Source organism: Vulpes vulpes, chromosome 16 (assembly GCF_048418805.1).
Source record: "Vulpes vulpes isolate BD-2025 chromosome 16, VulVul3, whole genome shotgun sequence".
NCBI classification, from domain to species: Eukaryota; Metazoa; Chordata; class Mammalia; order Carnivora; family Canidae; genus Vulpes; species Vulpes vulpes.
In genome coordinates this window covers 51,320,437-51,342,321 of record NC_132795.1, presented here as the reverse complement: position 1 = coordinate 51,342,321, position 21,885 = coordinate 51,320,437, and the positions used below count along the sequence as shown (strand labels likewise).

The following is a 21,885-nucleotide window of genomic DNA, read 5'->3' as shown; positions in this document are numbered from 1 at the left end:
TGACCCCAGGAGGAGCTGGCCGTGAGGCGCGTGCAGGGCATCGCTGGGCTCTAGGTGCCCCCACCCCAAGTGCTGTGATTCTGGGCCAACCTGGAAGCAGCCCAGGACAGTCAGGGACCCCCGCCCACCCCTCCTGTGTCCCAGGGCTCCAGCGGGCTGGCCCCTAGAGTCAGATCCCCCCTTGGCCACACCCACGTCCAGAGGCGGGCCCCCCCCCCACGATGGGGCCGCGTGTAGGCCTCTGAAGTGCCTGGAGCCAGGATGCAGGGGGTCTGGCGCCCCAGTTTGGCTGCTGTCCTGAAAGGCCAAGGACTAAACCCCAGGGTGGTTGCGGGGCCTCATGTGCAAAAAAATAAAGAATAAAAAAAAAAAGCAGGTGCTTGTCAAGCAGGAATGAGTGAGGGAGCAGTGTCCACAGCGCACAGCGCCCAGCCTGGTGGGTTTCTGCTGCTGGGGACCATCCACGGGCTTGCAGCAGGTGCACCTGCCACCTTGGGCTGGCAGGTGGGGGGGTGAGGGGGTGGGAGCAGCGGAGGGCACCCCTGAGCTCTCTCCTCCCTCCCTCCCAGGGGAGGGGCAGGACTTCACCCCCCCAAGTCCCACCTCCCCGCCCCGCGGACTCCCGGAGGCCCTCTCTGCTGAAGGCAAGGCAAGCCACGCGTCTTTGAAATCATCAATCGAGTTTAATACATCGTACAGAAGGGAACTACATTGGCATATTAAGACAAACACTTTTTTTTTTTTCCTATCCTCACTATCCACTGGACGGTCCTCCTTGGTCCCAAACACTAAAGTCTCAAGACACGTCGGCAGCTAGCCCTCCCGGGTCCAACCTTTCATAGCCTCCCTTTACATTTTTTTTAAATTTAATTGAGTCCATCCAAGAAAAACAAACCAACGAAAAGGAACCTGAAGACATTTACATCGCAAGCCACGCGGTAATGCATAATCGGCATCTAGAGTAACCAATATAGAAGACGTGTGTCTCACAGTTCACTTTGTTCATCAATAAAAGAATATAAAAATCTTGTTCAACCCAGTGGTAAGTGTATTAAAATAGATCTGTATCGTACAGCACAGTTTCTCCCGGAGTCGAGAAGATGTCAGGAGGGACCATGGCAGTCTGCGGGATACTGGCCAACCTCCCTGCTCTGCACCTGTCTGCATGCGTGCGCGTGCGTGCGTGTGTCTGGGGCCGCGCATGCACACGTGCACGTGTGTTTAATGCAATTCGGCACCGTGTGATAGGCTGGGGTGGGAGCCCGGTGGCTTCCGGATGCTTGTCCCGTTGTGCTATGTCCCCTTGGGACTGGAGGAGCTGGTGGCGCGCATCCCACCCCGGGGACGCGGGAGCCCTTGTTACGACGACGCGTGTGCGCCCTCCGCTCTCACTCACTCGAGGAGACCACAAGAGCAGGGACTCCCGAGTCTCCGAAGGCCAAACACCCCCCACCCCGAGGCCACAGCCCCCTCTCCCTCCCCGCCCTCGCCCCCTCTTCTGAAAGAACCCTCTGGATCTCTCCAGTGTGGCAGGTCCCCCAGGAGGGGTTTTTGCATTTGTACCTTGCAGCAGAGGCTACTGGAAGCAGGAAAAGAAGTCGGCAAGCGTCCCCCCTCCCTCCCCTTCACATTAAATATCTTACAATAAAAACGCCATACAAAAATGTAAAGTTATTTTTTGGCATAGTGTCTGTACTGGCAAGAAAAGAGGAATGGAATACTTTAGCGGCTCTTCGAAAGGAGAAAAGAAAAGGCTTCGGTCGTTAAGTTGAAGGATTCAACCCCGAATAGAAAAACCTGCCAGACGCCTCCCCTGCAGGCCCGCGGCTCCATCCTGCCCCAAAAACTCCATGAGAAAAATACACCGGTGGCAAAGCGAGTCCAGAACGTGAGCCAAGGGAAGGAGGTGCGCGGTGCGGGCACTCCGAGGACTCGGGGGCGGGGGGCACGCGGAGGCCCTGGCAGGTGGATGCTGGGTCCCTTCCCTGAGGGACCCGCCTCGCAGTTTCTTTCAAGTTCAACAGCTGTGACTCTTAATGCTAATAATACTGACAGACAGGGCCCGCGTTCCGGGAAGGCGCTGGAGCGCCCCGGCCTCGAGCCCCAGGGCCCCCGGGCGGGTGGGGCGCCGAGTCCTACCTAGTTTGCTACCCACTGCTCGTCCCAACTACCCCTACTACTCAGCTAGGTCTTCGGTTCCCGGCTCCCCTCCCAGCCTCCGCCCTGCTCTCTCCTAGGGGCAGCAGGGGGCCGAGGACACAGCTGTGCCTGGGAGCCAGAGGCCCGGGCAGTCCCCAACAGCCGGGGGGCTGACTGTGCGCCTGACCGTCACACGCCCACCTGGCTTCCTGGTGTCCCGTCCAGACGTGGAGGGCAGGACTCCATCCCCACCCGTCCTGGCTCTAGGACTTCCGCTCAGTTCCTTCTCCCTTCTTTCCTCTGTCTCTCTCGGTCTGATTTTATTTTTGTCTGAAATTCATAGTGTTTATGAATTAAGGCGGACAGAACCCTCAGGTCTGGTGAGCGGGGTCCCAGGAACCTTCCGTGGGTGTGAAGCTGGTCCCGCGGGGTCAGTTGTGCCCTTGGGGATGCTGGAGGGCAGAGTGCATGGCTGCTGCTGGGGGTTTGGTCCAGGGCCCGGCCAGCAGCGGGGCAGGGCTGGTGGTCGTCATGGTGACCTGGAGCATCTGCTCGCCCTGGATCAGTCTCAGGAGGGCCCGCAGGCGGTCCAAGGATGACTGGGTGCCCCTCTGCCGGGCCAGCAGGCTCGTCTTAAGCTCTAGGCATTTCTGTCGGGAGGAGACAGGGGCGGGGGGGCATCTCAGAAACCCACCGTGCAGACATCCTGGGGCTGCCACCCTCTCAGCCCCCTCACCCAATGCCCCTCCCCTCTTTTGGGCAGAGGCCTGAGAGGAACCAGCCCGAGGGCCTTAACGAAAACCAGGCAGCCACAAAAAATGGAATTGCTGCCAGACACACAGAAGTTTGTTTTAGAAATTAGGCCTAGAAACAGAGGGCTTGGGCAGGAACGCGGAACATTCTTCCTCGTAGAAATCAGGCCTACAGGGACACCCAGGTGGCTCCGTGGGTGAGCATCTGCCTTTGGCTCAGGGCGTGAGCCCGTGGTCCTGGGATCGAGTCCTGCATCAGGCTCCCTGCATGGAGCCTGCTTCTCCCCTGCCTCTGCCTCTGTCTCTCTCTCTGTATCTCTCTTGAATAAATAAATAAATTAAAAAAAAAATCAGGCCTACAAATGGCAGGCCTGGGCAGGAGTGCAGAACATTCTTCCTTGTGGCTATGCTGCTACCTCACTGACCAGGTCATTCCTCCTCCAGCTGGAGGAAGCCGGGAGCCAGTTCTGGCTCACCCACAGCCGGGGGCCAGCTCTCCTGCCTGCCGTGCTCTTGTCTTTTGGTTGGCTTTGTACACATCGTGGCAGTGCATGTAAGCAGTCGGGACGGCGACCCACGCTGGAGTGCAGGCCGCTTGCTGCTCAGGGAAATCACTTAACTCCCTGGGACTCCATCCCTACTCCGAGACGGGAATAATCACAGAGCCTTCTCTTGAGTTATTCAGAGGATTAAGTGAGATGGTATGTTTAAAGAGTTTCACTACAGCCCAGCATTGCCCTTACCATCACCATTACCACCACCCTCACCACCATCACCACCACCACCACCATCACCACCTCATCATGACCATCACCATCACCACTATCATCACACCATCATGACCATCATGGGCATCATCACTACCATCACCACTACTATCACACCATCATGACCATCAACACTGGCACCATCATTACCACCAACATCACCACCATCATCATCACCACCATCATGACCATCACCACTGGCACCATCACCACCACCACCACCACCACCACCATGACCAGCACCATGACCAGCACCACTGGCACCATCATGACCATGACCAGGACCATCACCACCACAACCACCATCATCACACCATCATGACCATCACCACTGGCACCACCATCACCACCAACACCACCACCACTACAGGTACCACCACCATCAGCACCACCTCCACCACCACCACCACCAACACCACCATCACCACCACCACCACCACCACCACCACCACCACCACCACCACCACACTACAGAAGAGAAATCATGTTCACTTTACACAAAAAGAAACTGCGTTTCAGAGACACGGCTTTGCCAAAGACGAAGAGCTAAGTAGGAGCAGAGCTAGGTACTCAGTTGCTTGATAACTATTTCTTGAATAGATCACAGAGCTGCATTTTCCACCTCCTGACTCTCTGAGTGATGTTGGTGAGTCTGTCTTCTCCTGGGGCCTCAGTGACAGGACAGTGAAGCTCTGGATCTACATCTTGGGGCTCTGAGTGCCCCAGCCTCCTGCCCCCCACTCCCAGCGCACCTTCACGGCCGAGGCCAGGCGCCGGTCCCGCTCCTCCAGCTGCTGGTGCTCGCTCTGTAGCTCACTGCCTCTCTGTAGCAGCTTCTGCTTCTCCTCTTCCTTGACTGGCAAAGAGAAGGCCAGGTAAGCAAGCAAGGTAAGTAAAAAGGCTGGCCCGTGGGTGACTGGGAAAAGCAGAAAGAACCCGAGGTCTATGCCTCCAGGCCATCCTGGCCATGTCCTCCTGCAGAAGCTGGTGGCCCTGGCTGCATACACAAGGGACCAGAAATGACATCCTCCACAGCCCCTGCCCTGCACACAGGACCAGTCACGGGGTCCCTCTTTGCAGAGCTCTGGCTAGGTGCAGCTTCAAACGGGTCCAGAGTGAGTCCAGAGGACGGGGTTGGGGTTGGGAGAAGGGAGTAGGTGCTTCTCCACATCCCAAGGCTGTCTTACCCGTCTTGTGGGTGACGTACGAGTGCACGATGGCCAGCATTCCGGTCCAGGGCACACCATCGTCTTTCTTTAAGGCCTAGAGGGCGGATGGGGAGATGAACAAGCAGGCAGGCCAGAGCAACCCCAGGGGGAGGCCCAAGCTCTCTGAGCTCTAGGGTCCTCAACTGTGATGGGATGGGGCCACCCCTGCGTCGTTGGGGGCTGCCTCACAGAGCTCCCTGAGGGCAGGAACCTGCTTCTACCCAGGGCTCCCAAAAAAGTGCTGGTTGGAGGAGGGTCCATTCCTTCTTGACTGAGTGCATACATGAATGACCGCCTGTCTTCTTCCCTTGTCCTGGGGACCTGAGGGCAGCCCCAGGCACGCCAGGGCCGAACTGAGGGCCCAGGGAGGCCCCACCATCGTGCTGAAGTGGGGAAGGGAATCTTGTTCCGTCTTCCCTCAAAGAGCTGTGACCCCCGGGGCAGTCACAGTACAGGGGCTGGTGGCCCCCACAGGAGACTGTGACATATGGCCCACTGTACCCACCCTCTCCCTAGGTCCCCGGGATGATGCGAACCCATGAGAATCAGTGTTTTCTGAAATTAAGATGATTTCTCTATGATTTTTATGAGTAATACATATACATTATATAGTGAAACATCTTTCACCAAAAAAAAAAAAAAAAAGCATTGCTACTTCCCAAACTGAGTCTAACACTTGGAAGAATGTCCCCTGGTGTTTTTTTATTCAACCTGCAGCTTTTCTTGGGGAGCCGATAATTAAACTCTACAACCACTATAAAGTCTGGTGTTTTCATTTAAAAAAACAACTTAGTTCCATATAAAGAACAAATCCCAAAGAATCACAAAATCTTGGCCAAGATCGTTTTCAATGTCCACATATCGCACTCGGTGCACACGCTGGAATTTATTTCACGGTCTCCTAAGTGCTGCGAGGTAGCTGTATATGTTCCTGTACAAATAAGGGACGGGAGGCTTCTTCGTACACAGAGTTTTATCCGCATTTGGATTATTCGAGACTACATTCCCCAAAGCTAGATTCTGCATTGACAAGGTACACAGGTTTCTAAGGCTCCTGATAAAATCCTACAACGTGAAGAGCGTCTGCCTCCCCGCATCATCACCAGAAGGGAGGGTTACTGTTTTCTCAAACTGGCTTGGTTTTGTGTGTTGGCAGGGAGATGGAACACGTCAGGCAGCACGGTTTTTGCGGTTTGCGATGTTAGTCCAGGTCTCCCCAGGGGGCCTTTGGGGTTCAGAGGTGGTCGGTGGGTCAGAGCTGTAGAGGGACCTCTGCTCAGTCACGGCCCGTGGGCCTCAGCTGGCTGTGTCTAGATGGCCACAAGGGGGGCGCTGCTGAAACCCTACAGTGCCCGGGCCAGCCCAGCAGACCATCCAGCCTCTGAAATGAGGTTTGGGCCGCCCCTGAGCTGTGCTGGGGGCGGAGGGTCCCTTGGGGCAGGGAGAGAGTCAGGGTGCGGGGGGGAGGGCCCACTGCCCGGCAGCACGGCCTCCCCTACCTTCTGCTGGCACTTGGGGCACAGCCACACGCCCTTGGGCGCCGTCTTGAGGGGCGGGTCCAGGCAGCCCAGGTGGTAGGCCCCCGGGCAGGTGCCGCAGGGCTGCAGGTCGGACCCTCGCTTGCACGCAGCGCAGTGCTCATCGTGGGTGATCTCACTCTGAAAGAGAAGGGAGGGCGGGAGGTGGGTCGGCAGGGCCGGGAGGGAGCGGGGGGCCCTCCCGGACAGCTGCCACCCTGACCTGCTCGTGCTCCACTGTTTCTCAGCAGCTCTGGGAGGGGGAGGGATGAACCCGGGAACCGGGCGGACGAGCAGCTGCCTGGCAGGTGGACTCGGGGGCACCACCTGGGCCATGTTCACCAGGGCCGGGGTGCGGCCCGGCTGAGACTGGGACACGGGGTGTGGGTGGTGGCCTAGGAAACAGGTCCTAGGAAACTGGTCTTAGGAAACAGGTCCCCCGGGGCCCCCACGGGGCCACATCCCAGCGGGGCCCCCGGCCAGTGCCCCCAAAGCCTCCCTCCACACGCTCTTCAGGCGCACGCGGCCTTGGGAGGCCCAGGGTCACGGTCCTCTCCTGTCCTCCTGACGGCACCTTGGTCTAACCGGGCATCTCCCAACACCCCAGTGGGTCACTGCACTCCTCTGAAGCCACGCCACGGCTGCAATGTGAGCTAATGACACCTGCCCCACAGGATGCTGGGAAGATGAACAGTGAAGATGAATTGTGCACGAAGCACAATCCGTGAAGGATCCAGGCAAGGAGGAGCTGATTCTTTCCACAGGATAAAGGAACCTCAAATGTCCCTTGTACGGTCACCCACCCCTTTGTTTGCTCAGCTCCTACTTGCACACCTGCAGGGACGGGGAGCTCACTACCTTTCCAGCCAACCTGCTGCACTGTGGACAGCCCTGACTGGGAGACAGAGGAGCCTCTCATAACCCCTTGCCCCCCTGGCCTGCAAGGTCTGAGCAGTTTCCCACCATCCACGAGAACACCTTCTCCAGGTGCATGATGTCTGTTCTCTACCCGCGTGTCAGCAGCATCCTCTGACGTCAGAGTGGTGAAGGGCCAGAGGGTTCCCATCCGGAATGACCCAGGCCACGAGGACGGTGGACCCCAAGCCACCCGTGGCGGAGGGGGCCGCAGCCCGAGATGAGGCCTAAGAGACCTGCGGTCACCTCCCATGTCAGTGCAAGAGCCCAGGGAGGGTGAGCCATTGGCCCGGGGTCGCTCAGAGAGCTGGGGGCGGGAGCACGACCAGCATCGGGGGCTCCTGCCTCGAAGCCGATGCCCCTCTGGGACTGGGGTCTGCGGAAGTGGGACTCTGCTCGAGGCACGTCCTGTGCCCGTGTGGCTTGGGTGGCTTGTGCGCAGGTGGCTGGGGGTGAGCGTGGGGGCCACCAAAACCTACCTGTGACACTACACGGTTCTGGTGGCAGAAAGCACGGTGTAACCGGAGTTTATGCCCAGCCCCGGTTGCTGCTTGGGGGCCTGGCCATTATGGGCGTGTGGGGGCTAGAAGGTGCTTTTAGAATTAGATCCAAAACTTTTTTGAAAAATGAGGTCACGAGGCGCCTGGGGGCTCAGTCGGTGAAGCATCTCCCTCCAGCTCAGGGTCCTGGGGTCGAGCCCCATGTGGGGCTCCCTGCTCAGTACAGGGTCTGCTTCTCCCTCTGCCTCTGCCTCCCTCACCCCCACTTGCACGCTCTCTCTCACTTGCTCAAATAAATACACAAAATCCTAAAAACTGAGGTCACGACCAGCCCGTGTCCTGGGAAGGAAGTGGCCGGCGTCGTAGAGGATCCCAGAAATGCAATCCTGGGGGGTGAGACCCTGAGGATTACTAGGTCTGACCCTCACCAGGTGGGCAACAGGGCCTGAGACAGCCAGCTCTGCCTGGGCTCCCACAGCAGAGCTCGGCCGCCAGCGCCTCCTCCTGGGCCTTGGCTCCCGGGTCCCTGCATCCCCAGGAGTGTGGAGAGAGCTCGTGCTTGACCCCATGGGCTGGGCCCGTGGGGATGCCCGGCCCTGCCTGGCAGGCTGCGCCACGGAGCCCGAAGGCCCTCTGCTCCCCCCGCCCCTGCCAGGAGCACCAGTACCTGCACCATGGAGAGCACACCCCGCCCCCCAGGTGTGCAGGGAGGGGGCACCTACCTTCCAGCAGGGGTCCTCATTGGCTAGCACGGGGAAGAAGGGCGGAGAACACGTTAGTGGGCGCTGAGGAGCACCAACCAGGAGTGGAGGCCACGAGGCCCGGTGTGGCAGGGGTTCCCACCCGGGGCATGACGGGAGCATCACAGGCCCCGGGATACCTGGTCTTCACCGGGGCATCACAGGAGCATCACAGGCGCCCGGACACCCTGTTCTCACCAGGGGCATCATGGGAGCATCACAGGCCCTGGGACACCCTGTTCCCACCCAGGACATCACGGGAGCATCACTGGCCCCGGGACACCCTGTTCCCACCCGGGGCATTACAGGAGCATCCGAGGCCCCGGGACACCCTGTTCTCACCAGGAGCAAGATGGGAGCATCAGAGGCCCCCGGACACCCTGTTCTCACCAGGGGCATCATGGAAGGAGGGATCTCTGCCCTGGTCATGGCCAGGACCCACCGTGGCACGGCAGGAAGCTGCCCAGAGGGGGCATCATTCTAGGATTTCTCAGAGAAACTTATTTTCGACTGTGGTTTTTGTTTCTGTTTTGTCTGTAACCCAGTTCCAGTAAGTGACGCCAAACCACTCAAAACAATGATCGCACAAAGCAAACGGTCTTCCTTGCCGTCACCGGGTCAGAGCTGTCCGCAGGTTACACCGCCCAATGGAAAGGACGGAAATGCTGGGCAGGTGACAACGTGCTGCCACGTCCAGCCCTCGTGTCGCTATCCCAGCTCTGAGCCCCAGCTCTGACACCTGCCACATGGTGCATCCTCCCCAGAGGATATGTCGGGGCAAAGGAGGCCGCGGGGGCTGGGAGGCACCATCCCCCAGAAAGCAACTCCGTCCCCGCTGTGGCCGGGCCAGGGCCAGGCCAGCCGCACGCAGGCCGGGAGCGGAGGGCCACCCAGGCCGACCCGGCCCCGGGCCCCAGAGCAGCCCTGGCCGCAGAAGCCACAGCCCCGTGGTGCTTACCTCTCGCTGTGAGGAACAGGGGGGTGTTGAGATAGTTGGACGCCAGCCGTTTCCTCTGTAGGGGACCGGAAGCAAAACAAAGCCATGTCACGTGGAGCCCTCCTTGACCACACGGCTCCTGCCCAAGGCGCCCCCGGGACAGGCCCCCACCCAGGGGACGCAGGGCAGGGGGGCGGCGGGGAGTCAGCACCCAGCCTCCCACGAGGGAGGCTTGGGATCCACCGCTGCCCCCCACCCTGTGGGTACGTCCGCCTCCTTCAGGAAGGATGCGTCAGAGACCCCAGATCAGGTTTCTGGTACATTCTAAAAGGGGGCTTGAGGCACAGCCCAGCCTGTCAGACCACAGCTGGGCATGGCTGTGCTGGGGCGGGAAGACGGATGACTGACTATGCCCGCCTCTCTCGGGGCGGCCGGGCTGCTCTGGGGCCTATGTCGTGTCCAGGGCGAAGGGTCACGGCTGTGGGCGGACTCTGGACTCGTGCATCAGATCATCCGGGCCCGGCCCCGGGCTTCGGACCCCAGGGTGTAGCTCTGTGCCCAGAGCGCCGGGTGGTTTCAGCAGCGAGCACGCAGAGGGCACTGGGCCCTGTCGTTGGTGACATTCTTACAGAAGGGCCACGGTGCTGGGGACACCCGTCTCGGGGACCAGGCGCGCCCAGGAAACCAAGCAGGAAGGTCTCGGGTATCGGGATGGACACTTGGGGCGTGTCCTCTGCTGGGAAAGCTATAAACAGAGGGAGGGGGCGGCTGGCATGGGGGGTGGGGGCTCCCCGAACCCGGGTGATCACCGCGCCGGGCGAGATCCCTCTGTCCCCACAGAGGACACGCCCCAAGTGTCCATCCCGATACCCGAGACCTTCCTGCTTGGTTTCCTGGTCCGTTTCATGAGCCACGGACTCGGGACAACGGCGCAGACTGGTCACTGCCAGGGGAGGCAAGGGCAGCGGCCCCCTGAGGACCTTGCAGGCCCCTGGGGACACGGCTCGGCTGCACAGAGCTGCCCCATGCGTTGGACCTCACGGCCCTAAAAAGAAACTGCTTCCGTGCTGGAGGACGATTCTGGGATTGCTCCCGGCGTCTGTGACAGGCGCCAGGCCTGATCATCGGGGTGACGCTTCCGGAAGCCGGCCGCACCCCGCACCCAAGCCATGCTCCCCCCTGCAGCCTGAGTGAGGAACGCAAGGATGTGCAGGTCTCCTGTGTCCGTTCCCCGATGTTATTTGCCATCACGCCCTGAACTCCACTCCCCGGGGCAGGTGGGGCAGGTGGGGGGGCCAGCCCGGGGGAGCCTCCCCACCCAGGTGCAGACCCGCAGGCCCCTCACCTCGGTCTCCAGGAGGCCGCTGTAGGCAGGATTGGCTGTGCTTCTTCTCTTCCGCTCTTGGCGTTTGCTCTGGATTTCTGGAAAGGCCCAGACACAGCAGTTACCGGTTCCACCCTGTCCCGGGAACCCCGAGCTCTTCCTCTGCGAGGCCCGGCTGTCCCCGTCCCCTCCTGCCCAGCATCCCCGCCCCAGAGCGGCCCCCGAATCGCTCACTCCGAGGCAGACTGAGGTGCTGGCTGCAGGCCGGAGGGTGCCAGGGACCCACTCTCACCACGGGCTTCCCCATGTGCCATCATCCCGCCCGGCCCGTCTCCCGTGGGCTGCCTGCTGGCTACGCACACCTGCGAGGACCAGGTACACCTGCCGCTAAGGTAGCCTCTGCCCACACGAACGGTCCCCCCTCTGCCTTCTTTCAGCTTTGCCTGCCGGGGGGAACCTGTGACCAGTTTCCCTGGCGCAGCTGTTTTGACATTTTTTTTTTTCCTAACTTGTCTTCTGGACCTAATTTCTCCTTCCAGATCCTTGCCGCCTCTTTCGTGTTCCACGTAAGGCACCCCAGAGCCTCCGTGGAGGCAGACAGGGTCCGCATAAATAAATGTCGAGGGTTTCACGGGCTGGGGGAGAATTTTTACAAGGAGGGTAATTTGTAAAAATCGTCATGACAGTCACGAGCGTATCAACTGAGCTTTTTCGTCTCGGCACTCATGGCAACGCTGCTAAGTTTCAAGGTGTCGTTCTCTCCTCGTGTGGCGCAAGAGGAGACCACGGTTCAGGGTGGAGGGAGCTTGCCCGAGGTCACCCAGCTCTAAGCAGCATGATGGGGACTCAATCACAGACTTTCTGATGTGACTGGGAGGGCCCAAGCCTGAGTGGTTAGCAAGTGGCAGGGCTGGGCTGTCACTCCAGCGTCTGCCCCCCAGTCCCTTCACTGTGCCGCGTGCCACAGGGGAGCAGGGGACCCCCGCGGTGCCTCCGCTGAGACCAGAAAGTGCCACGGTGGGCTCGGTGCAGACAGCCACGAAGCCAGGGAGAGAGCAGGGCGGCTTTCTTGGTGTTTTGCTGACAGCCTCTGACACTTGGGACAGACGCCCCAGAAGGCAGCTCACTTGTGGGCACTGCCCTCCCCCGGCCACCACCCCGTGGCCACCACCCCAAGCCTGCCACTGCGCGCGTCCTTACCTTCCAAGTGTTCCGTGGTGACCAGGCCTAGAGCTACCATGAAGGCGATTTTCTGAGGGAAGGAAACAGAGAAGTGTTAACACCGCTGTGCACGTCTTCATTCATTCATTCATCCATTCAGGCAAAAAGTGTTTGCTGAGCACCTACTCATGGGGCCGGCTTCTCTCTTTCGGGTTTCCTTAGTTTTTACCTACTGTCTGTTCTCTGTCCCAGGACCCCCACCCAGGACCCCACCCTGCACCTAGGTGCTGTGTCTCCTTAGCTCCCGGGGGCTGTGCAAGACTCGCAGGCTCTCCTTGGTGGTGGTGACCTTGACACTTTTGAGCTTGGGCTGGTCAGGTGCTCTGTGGGATGCCCCTCTGCCGCGATCTGATGGCTCTTGTGATTAGACCGGATCATGGGCTTGCGGGAAGAAGACCACAGAGGTGGCGTGCCCTTCCCAGCCCGCGTCTCCATCTCCAGGGGTGCGTGTTATTAAGGGGACTCATCACACTGATGATACCTGGCGGGGGCACCAGGGGGTCAGACGCCTCCATCGCAAAATCCCTCTTTCCCCATCCAGTCCACACTGTCCTCATCAACTGGCCGTGCACCACCCCCACGTAAGGAGCTGGGAATTATGCCTTTTTTGGCCATGGAGACTAAAAAAGAACTTCTGCGTAGGAGAATTTATCATTTTTCTTTCTCAGTGTTTCGATTTTTGAACCTTAGCTCTACAGACTCAGGTTATAAAGCAAGTCACTAATGTCTTGACTGGTTATATATTTTCTCTTTTTAAAATATTTTATTTAAAAATATTTTATTTATTTATCCATAGACACACACAGAGAGAGAGGCCGAGACACAGGCAGAGGGAGAAGCAGGCTCCATGCAGGGTGCCTGATGTGGACTCGATCCCAGGTCTCCAGGACCACACCCCAGGCTGCAGGCGGCGTCAAACCGCTGCGCCACCGGGGCTGCCCTTAAAGATTTTATTTATTTATTCATGAGAGACACAGAGAGAGGCAGAGACACAGGCAGAGGGAGAAGCAGGCTCCCTGCGGGGAACGTGATGCAGGACTCAATCCCAGGACCCCAGGATCACGCCCTGAGCCCAAGGCAGATGCTCAACCGCTGAGCCACCCAGGCATCCCAAACTAATGTTTTATTTTAGTACCTGTAATTTCACCGCTCAATTTATTTATTTGAGATTATTATTACTTTTAAGCAGGCTCCATGTCTCACGTGGAGCTTGGACTCATCAGGACCCTGACACCTAGAGTTGTGTGCTGTACCGACTGAGCCAGTCAGGCGCCCTGCACTGTTTACATTTATTTATTTTTAAAGATTTTATTTATTTACTCATGAGAGAGACACAGAGAGAGAGAGAGAGAGAGGCAGAGACATAGGCAGAGGGAGAAGCAGGCTCCATGCAGGGAGCCTGACGTGGGACTCGATCCCAGGTCTCCAGGATCAGGCCCTGGGCTGAAGGCAGCGCTAAACCGTTGAGCCACCTGGGCTGCCCTGCTGTTTACATTTAAATTTTGACCCACTTGGAATTTGCCCTGGTGGACATGGTGTGAAGTAGAGATTGCTTTTATTCCATATGGCTACGTCTCGTTTGTTCCAATTTCATTTATTGGAAATTCCATTGTTCCACTTTTCGCTGGTTCAAGGAGCCCCTTTAATCGTATAGTAAATTATCACGTGCACATGTGGTCGTTTTCTGTGTCTCTTCATCCATTCCTACCTGCGTGGGACCTATGGTGGCGCCGGTGGGGTCATAGCCTTCCCTTTTCTTCTTGCTCAGCATTTCCCTGGCTCCTCTTGCTTATGGTGTCATGTGAAATTTGGAAACCATGAAGGAGACGGAGGTATATTTACTGGGATGATGTTAAGGTGATAAATTAACTCAGGGCATAACGACGACTTTGTGATATAAAATTTTCCTCTCCAAAACCGTGGTGCGCCTCTCTGTTCTGCCTTTGGGGGTTTCGAACTTACCCTCCAGTGGGTATTGACTGTTGCCAGTATGTTTATTCCTAGATTTTTTTTAAAAAGATTTTATTCATGAGAGACAGAGAGAGAGAGAGAGAGAGGCAGAGACACAGGCAGAGGGAGAAGCAGGCTCCCTATAGGGAGAGACACAGGCAGAGGGAGAAGCAGGAAGCCCGATGTATGTAGGACTCGATCCTGGGACTCCACGATCATGCCTTGGGCCGAAGGCAGGTGCTAAACCGCTGAGCCACCCAGGGATCACTATTCCTAGATTTTTTTTTAAGATTTTATTTATTTATTCATGATAGACATAATTTTTTTTTTTAAGATTTTATTTATTTATTCATGATAGAGAGAGAGAGAGAGAGAGAGGCAGAGACAGGCAGAGGGAGAAACAGGCTCCATGCACCGGGAGCCCGACGTGGAATTCGATCCCGGGTCTCCAGGATCGCGCCCCGGGCCAAAGGCAGGCGCCAAACCGCTGCGCCACCCAGGGATCCCCATGATAGACATAGAGAGAGAAAGAGGGAGAGGGAGAGGCAGACACAGGAGAAGCAGGCTCCATGCCAGGAGCCGGATGCGGGACTCAATCCCGGGACTCCAGGATTGCACCCTGGGCCTAAGGCAGGTGCCAAACCGCTGAGCCACTCAGGGATCCCCTATTCCTAGATTTTAAAAAAGATTTTTAACTTACTCATTGAGAGAGAGAAAGAGAAGCACACACTCAACAAACTGAGCCACCCAGGTGTCCCTAGATTTTTTTTTTTTTTTAAGAAAGGTTGAAGGGAGGCAGAGGGAGAGGGAGAGAATCTCAAGGAGATTCTGTGGTGCCCAACATGGAGCTTGATCTTAAGATCCTGAGATCACGATCTGAACCGAAATCAAGAGTCGCTCCACCAACTGAGCCACCTGGACACCCCTATTCCTAGATATTTAATCTTTCTGTTGCTACTGTAAATAGGATTATCTATAAGGCTTATAACAGGTTGCTGTGTTTCTGTGATGATCGACGTTTTACACTAACATTAACCCCCACTGCTGTGCCAAAACCTGTCTGTAGTATTTTTTTTTATTGATTCTCTTGGGTTTCCGACATCTTTGCAAATAGCAACTACCCACTGTTCCTTTCTTTCTTTCTTTCTTTCTTTTTTTTTACTTCTACACTGTTAAAAATAGCTCTCCTCCTCAATTTGTCAGCTTTCCATGATATTCTTTGACTTGCTGCAAAACAAACCTCAGCCACTACTGGCTGAGAGCTCACGTTGCCTCCCACCTCCCATGCTCTCCCCGTTGGGTTACAGGTGAAGTCTTCGGACATTATCAGAGAACGTAATAGCTACACTCTGACCTGACATCCTTATCCATTTCAGTTTCACTGAGCTGCCACCCCAGAGCTGCTCCCAGAGATCCCCAGCTGTCACTCAGCCAACTGAGGTTGAGCCAGGCCCACGGAGCAGCATTTCCCCAGCTCTTGGGCAGAACTGAAACCTCCTATGTGGAGCCTTTCAGTCCAAAGGCCAGCTTGGCTGGACATAAAAGCCTTGCCTCTTCCTTTGTTTTCTCAGGAGCTTGTAGATGTGGTTCTACTGTATTCTGGATTTGAATGCTGTGTGGAAAAGCCAGAAGCCAGGCTGTTTGCCCTCATGATGTGATTGCTTTTGCCTGGATGCCTTCCAGATCCTTCCATTTCTGTTGCAGGCCAGTGGTCGTGCTGGGTTGTGTGGCAGTGTTGACCGTTCTCCCCTGGCGCACATGTTCGTTTTCCCTGGTGCCTGGTACCAGGGACACAGTCCATGCAACATGCACATAAGTGGTCTTCAATTTTAGTAAACTTTCTTGAATTACTTAAAAAAAAAAAAAATCGAGAAGCATGACCACACCATGGAATGTGTGGTCCACAAATTCTCTCCTGGAAGGTGTGTGCTCACATGAATGCAAGACTAACAATTAATGTGGCCATGGAGCTGCCACAAAGGGCATTCTGGGGTCCAGTAGATTCAGCCAATAGTGGTCCAGGCTGTGGTTTGGGGCCACCTGGCTTCAGCACTGCTTCTGGACCCTGGGGCTGAATGCACGGTGGCAGGGACTCTAGGGACCCCCCTGCCCCCCAGTACTGACCCCTTCCCTTCCTTGCTGGCCCCACCTGGAAAAGACTGGGCTGAGCAAATAGCAGCATGGAGACCAAGCTCCCGCCTCCTGGCCCTCCATCCAATCTCCCCCTTCCTCCACAGGAGGTAATGTGACCCCACATTCACTTGGGGACAGAAATGGGAGCCAGCTGCCTACATGGTATAGCCAAACCCGTATCACCACAGGTCTTATGAGAAGTGTCACTTCCTCTACTCTGGGATCCCTCCTGGAAGCCTATACTTATACATCTGCTGTGTCCTCTTTGCTTGTCATTGTAGAGATCACTCTTCAATGTTTAAAAACTCATTCTTCCTTTTTAAATTTTTATTTTTAAAGATTTTACTTTACTTATTCATGAGAGAGAAACAGAGAGGCAGAGACACAGAGGGAGAAGCAGGCTTCCTGCAGGGAGCCCGATGTGGGACTTGATCCCCGGACCTTCGGAGGGCGACCTGAGCCGAAGGCAGATGCTCAACTGCTGAGCCACCCAGGGGCCCTTCATTCTTACTTTTTTACTTGTGTGCACTTAGCTCACTTTTGCATCCTCTGCCCCTTACTGTGTCTTCTGCTGTGTCTAGGGTCCCCTGAGCTCATCCAATTCTGTTAATTATTTTCACGATGGTTTTATTGCTTTTCCCTGAATAAATTCCAGCTCACACTTCATTCTCTCTGGTTTGGTGGCCACTTAGCCATCTCCTCCCTAAGCCTTAGGAGCTTCTTCTTTAGTGGTGGTGATTTTACTGTTCTCTTTCTTTGAATTTATAGTAACATGTTGATTTTTCTTTTTTAATCTAGTGAGTTTTATCTTATGGTAAAAAAATGCAAAAACTTGCCTGAGTATCTTAAACATACAAGTCGTTGCTACAGTATGCCACAAGATTAACTTCATCTTGAATAAACGCAAGCTCCAGATGCTGACTCTGTCAGCCTTAGTGGGGGCTGCTTCATGGATTCCAGAATTATGTCCACAGGGTCTTTTTGGGTACGACTCCTTCTTCTTATTTTGCATTTTTGTTTTCTTTGCCTCCTGCTCACCTCTCCTTGGGCAGGACTGCCATCACCTCGGCCTTGGCCCCTTCTCTGGGGGCAGCTGTGGCCTCAGGCTCAACCTGGCTTCTTTCTGTCTTGGAGAACTCTGGGGACCTACTGCCATGTGTGAGCCGCCCCCTCTCCTGGTCACCTGTACCCGACTATGGCCCAGGGGCCCGGTGGCCTGGGCATCAGTTCTGCTCACTGCTGGTGTTTCTGGGACACAGCAATGCACAGCTGCATCTCTGTTGTCTCTTCTTGTCACCAGCTAGACCCCAAGACCTGACCTTGACTCCACTTACCTGTACTCATAACCTCTGTCTTACCTCTGTCCTACATTTTTCCTTAAGCATTCCTTTCTGACTTACCTCTTAACTCAGGCAAAGGAAACCCAAAAACAGCCCTCAGGGGATGGCCACTGCCCAGACTACCTGGACCATCTGACCTAAACCTGGCTCATGCTTGTGCAAATGGACCATGAGTGACTGTACTCCATTAAGGTACTAAAATTTTTGCAGTACTGAAATCTCTGCTCATGGAGGAGCCTCAGCCCCATTTACATAACATGCAATGTATGTACAGATGTGTTTCCTTAACACACATGCAAGATCTTATGCCCTCCTCTATGTACATATGAAGACAAGGCTTCCCCATCTAAATATTCATCCTAACCCTAAACAAAAGGTACCCACTCACCCTCTCTTGGATCTCTTTATTTGCTGCAAATAAAGTTTACTTTTTGAGACCACGCCATCTGGTGTATCTGACTCGCCAAGAAGCAAACTCATTTTCCATTAGATTCCTACATTTTATTTGTTGCTGCTGTGGGTTTGCAGGAGAAGGCTGCCTCCGAGTCAGAACCCAGAGCTACCCATGATGGATTTGAGAAGTGGGGGGTGACTTGGTTATTTCTGAATTTTAGAAACATCCTTCTAGCTGCCGGGAGGATTCCATCTGGGCATGGGGAACCCCAGTCTGAGGAGGGATGGGGCAGGAACAGGGACATGGTAACAGGGATGGTGTGGAGAAAGGAGCATCTGTGTGCACAAGTCTTTTCCAGAGAGGTGACTGGGCCTGGGGCTGCCATCAGGGTTTTCATGGGGCCGGCATCCCTGCTCTGGCTGCCCGCCTGCAAGGCACATGCTGATCTGAGGGCCAATCCCAGTGAGATGCTGCCCGATGCCAGGACAACGGGTGGCACAGAAAAGGCCACAGTTCTGTCCTAAAGGCAGCCACAGGCCTCGAAACAGGGAAGAGTGGACAGAGCCTTGGAGTCATCCTGGGGTGCTGGTAAACTCGATGTTCCTTTCCACCACCAGGCTGGCCCATCAGGGGCTGCTCGAGCTCCTAGCTGTGGCGTGCAGGGCTTGCACACACTGCCCTGGGAGCCACCAACTGTCCCATCTGATGAAGTTTCTGGGGCAGCGGCTGCTCGGGCCTCAAGTGCTCCTAACTTGGGCTCTTCATGAACAGGTTCAAAGGCTGCCACAAAGCCCCGCGTCTGCACCACACAACTGCTCCCAGACCTCTTTAAAAAGAAAGTTTAATAAGGATTTTTACACCAGGACATGTTCTAATTACAAGTTCTATTTAAGTCATTACACGTATTTACACTAATTATGTAGTTAAATGTAATTATACTAATTGTATAAATGCACAATAACTGGCTTCGATGTACTTTGAGAGAACACAGAGAATTCACCCAGAAAACCTTGGAGATTGCAGTGGGTGCAACGTAATCCCACGGGAGGACAGAGGGATGTGCACGTGGGAGCCTCGGGCTGCGAGCCGGCCCAGGGCCCAGCATGCACACACCAGGGGCTCACACCGCCCCAAGGAATGGTGCCTGGGGCCACAGCCCAGACTTGGTTCCATTTCAGCCTCAGGGACTCGGAATCTCCACAGGCTTTTTGGACACGTCAAAGGACAATAGTCAAGTCACTCTCCTGCTCAAAGATATTCCATGGTTCTCCACTGCCCAAGGAATAAAGATTCCCCCTGCTCCCCCGGCAGGCAGCATGCAGGTCCTCCAGGGTCAGGTCCCGACGCCTCTCTGACCCTGTGTTCAGAATTTCTCATGCATACGAGCTACCCGCGCTCCAAGCAGACCAGCTGGCATCCATGCGACTGCCCAGGCGGTGCCCTCTGTGCCCACGCCATCCCTCCTGCCTCCGCCCCAGCCCCACCTTTCCCCTGACCCTGCTGACCCCCCGCCCCCCGTCCCTGTCCTTCCAGGTGCAAACACGCTCTCTCCTTCTCCCTGCACCTCCCAGAGCTCTGATTTTGTAGTTCTCTGAGGACGCTTGAGATTTTTTTTTTTTTTTTGAGATTTTTTTTTCACCAAAGCTGAAGTCCTAGTGGTCATGCCAGGAGCAGTGAGTGTCCCCTCGGGCCAGGTCTCCACCCATCCCACCTCAGGGTCCCTACCCTCAGCACGGAGCCTGGCGCGGAGCAAACTCTATGACACGTCTGACGAATCAATGAAGGGATGAATGGATGAAAGACTGACTTCTTTCCATAAAGACAGCATGTTAATAAAAAGAATCATCAAGAGCCCCGGGAGCCCACAAAGGGGCCTCTTCTGCCCACCAAGGTGAGGTGGTCAGGGAAGGCTGCCTGGAGGAGAGGATGCCTGAAATGAATCTTACTGTGGGATGAATAAGAATTTGGTAGGGACAGAAAAGGGGGCCGGGTGACGGCAGCTGCAGGGAGAAAGGCCCAAAGGGTTGACTCTGGCGTAGGACGCAGAGGCTCCAAGCAGGAACACGAGAGCGGTCGCCCACTAGGATGGCGCCACGAGGACCTATCTGTCTCGCCACCATCACTGGAGATAGAGGAGGTGGTACTAATGTGCAATTTCTTGAAAGTTCTATAGGTACTTTCAGGAGTCAGCTGCATCTCCTGTGTCAGCCTTGACTGCCACTGACTTCCAAGGCATTTGAGGTCCTGCTCTCCCCACCCTCAGCCGCTCATGAGTGGCCACGGGCAGGGAGAAGGGGCAGGGCCATGTGCTGCCAGGAGGAGCCCTGTCCCCTGACGGGGGAGACCCTGACCCATGGGATCCTCCCCACCACACCACGAGGAAGGAAGAATTACCACTCCTATTACAGACGTAGAAACTGCTAACATGGCCACACACGATGCAAAGCCAGGCTCCTGGTTCTAGAAGCTGGGCTAACCCCTGCATGTTGTGAGCAAATCTGTGAGGCAGGGCCGGGGATCCGAGGCTCCCTGAGCAAGTCCCCCCCACCAGGAGCTCCCACTGAACAGGGCAGCTGTGCCCTGCACCGTTGTCCCCGCCTTCTACGGCGACCTCCAGGTCCCAGCCACCCTACCTCTGGGTTCTCCTGGCTTGGGGGTCGGTCCTCCTTCTTCTTTTTGGTCGCCTGAGCTCCCTGAGATGGCTCTTCCGTGGGCGGCCGCGACTCCCCCGCGCTCTCCGGCTGTGTCTGCACTTGAGGCTGGATGATGATGACCTGGAAGATGCGGCACTGAGGGTGAGGGTGAGGGTGAGGGGTGGCAGCTGGGGAGGGAGAGGGGAGCCAGGAGGGCCAGAGGGGTGGGGGCCTCGGAAGGTGGGATCGCAGAGGCGTGAGGAGGCTGGCACCAAGCTCTCCAGTCCTTGGGGCGCCTGCACCCCGGGCGTGTGCCTCCAGATAGCCCTTTACACGAGGGTCTGTGTGAGACTGAGCCCGGTTTAGGAACCAGAGGGGCCTGGGCTCAATCCTGTGCTACTGTCACAGCTCGGGGAGGTCACTTTGCCTCCCTGAGCCTCAGCTTCCTTGCAATCCTACCTCCAGGGAGGTCACGAAGATCCGGGAAGCGAAGACTCAAAAGAAGTTGGTTTCTTTATCTCTAGCTCAAGTGCAGGTAAACTGAGGCTAAGAGGGCTCAGATTTGGCACTTGGGGTCATGAGGGCTCTGTCTGAGTGCCTGCCCAGCCTGTCCCCTCCCCAGCCTGCCCCTCGGGCACCCAGGCCATCGTGTCTGAGACCCTCAAACCTGGCCTGGGGTGGGGAGGTGGGGGTGGTAGGGCCACCCGGTCAGAGTGGCCCCACTTCAGCCAGCTGTCATCGGAGTTCCCAGCTCTCATCTGGTTTGATCGAAGGGTCTGAGGCTGAGAGGTCCGAAAGCAATGCATGCAGCCCAGCCCCTCCCTGGGCCGGACTTCCCTCCATCGGTGGCTCAACTACTTTATTAATTTTGGGGGCGAGGGATTGGGAAGGAATCATCATCTTTCATGAATCCAGGGGAAGGAATTCACCAGGAGCAGTCAGCCAGGGTCTCGCCCAAGCCAGGAATAATTGGAACTTGTATTTTCTTTCCCCCCTAAGAACGTGACTGTCTTGTGAATTTGAAGCTCCTAAACAGGAAGAAAAAATGCATCTGTTTTGCTGCCGGCTTAAGGGAGGGCTCTTTGTTCGCCTTTGTATCACAATTTTAAAACCCCAGAATTCTCTGGATGGAAAAAAATGCCCCTCTTTATATTCATGGGAAGAAAAACATTAAGATCCCCAGTAGAAAACAGGGCAAAAAATATCCTCAAACGAGTCACACAGAAGGAGACAGAATTCTTGAAAAGTATGGGGGAAAAACATTCAAGCTTCATAATAACCAGAGGAATTCAACTTTGAACAGCAAGCATCTGTTTCAACCGATTAAATGAGCAAAAAGTGTTGAAAGTGACAGCACTGAATGCTGGCGAGCTTGCAGGGAAAGGGGTACGTGCATTCCCCGAGCACCTGCTGAG

At 55.9% G+C, this 21,885-nt stretch overlaps 1 protein-coding gene across 3 annotated transcripts in view; it reads right to left on the bottom strand.

Annotated features, from left to right (window-relative positions):
• Nucleotides 1-663: 663 nt before the first annotated feature.
• The window catches only part of PHF21B (PHD finger protein 21B), an 84,963-nt gene continuing 63,741 nt past the window's right edge, over nucleotides 664-21,885 (bottom strand). For all 3 annotated transcript variants that reach the window (XM_072742620.1, XM_072742621.1, XM_072742622.1), the window contains 9 exons: nucleotides 20,471-20,611; nucleotides 12,000-12,051; nucleotides 10,821-10,897; nucleotides 9,497-9,551; nucleotides 8,521-8,543; nucleotides 6,366-6,524; nucleotides 4,846-4,921; nucleotides 4,411-4,514; nucleotides 664-2,789 (listed from right to left, as the gene is read on the bottom strand). In XM_072742620.1, the coding sequence (XP_072598721.1) occupies nucleotides 2,571-2,789; nucleotides 4,411-4,514; nucleotides 4,846-4,921; nucleotides 6,366-6,524; nucleotides 8,521-8,543; nucleotides 9,497-9,551; nucleotides 10,821-10,897; nucleotides 12,000-12,051; nucleotides 20,471-20,611 (906 nt within the window). In that variant the 3' untranslated portion in view covers nucleotides 664-2,570. The remainder of the gene's footprint in view (nucleotides 2,790-4,410; nucleotides 4,515-4,845; nucleotides 4,922-6,365; nucleotides 6,525-8,520; nucleotides 8,544-9,496; nucleotides 9,552-10,820; nucleotides 10,898-11,999; nucleotides 12,052-20,470; nucleotides 20,612-21,885) is intronic.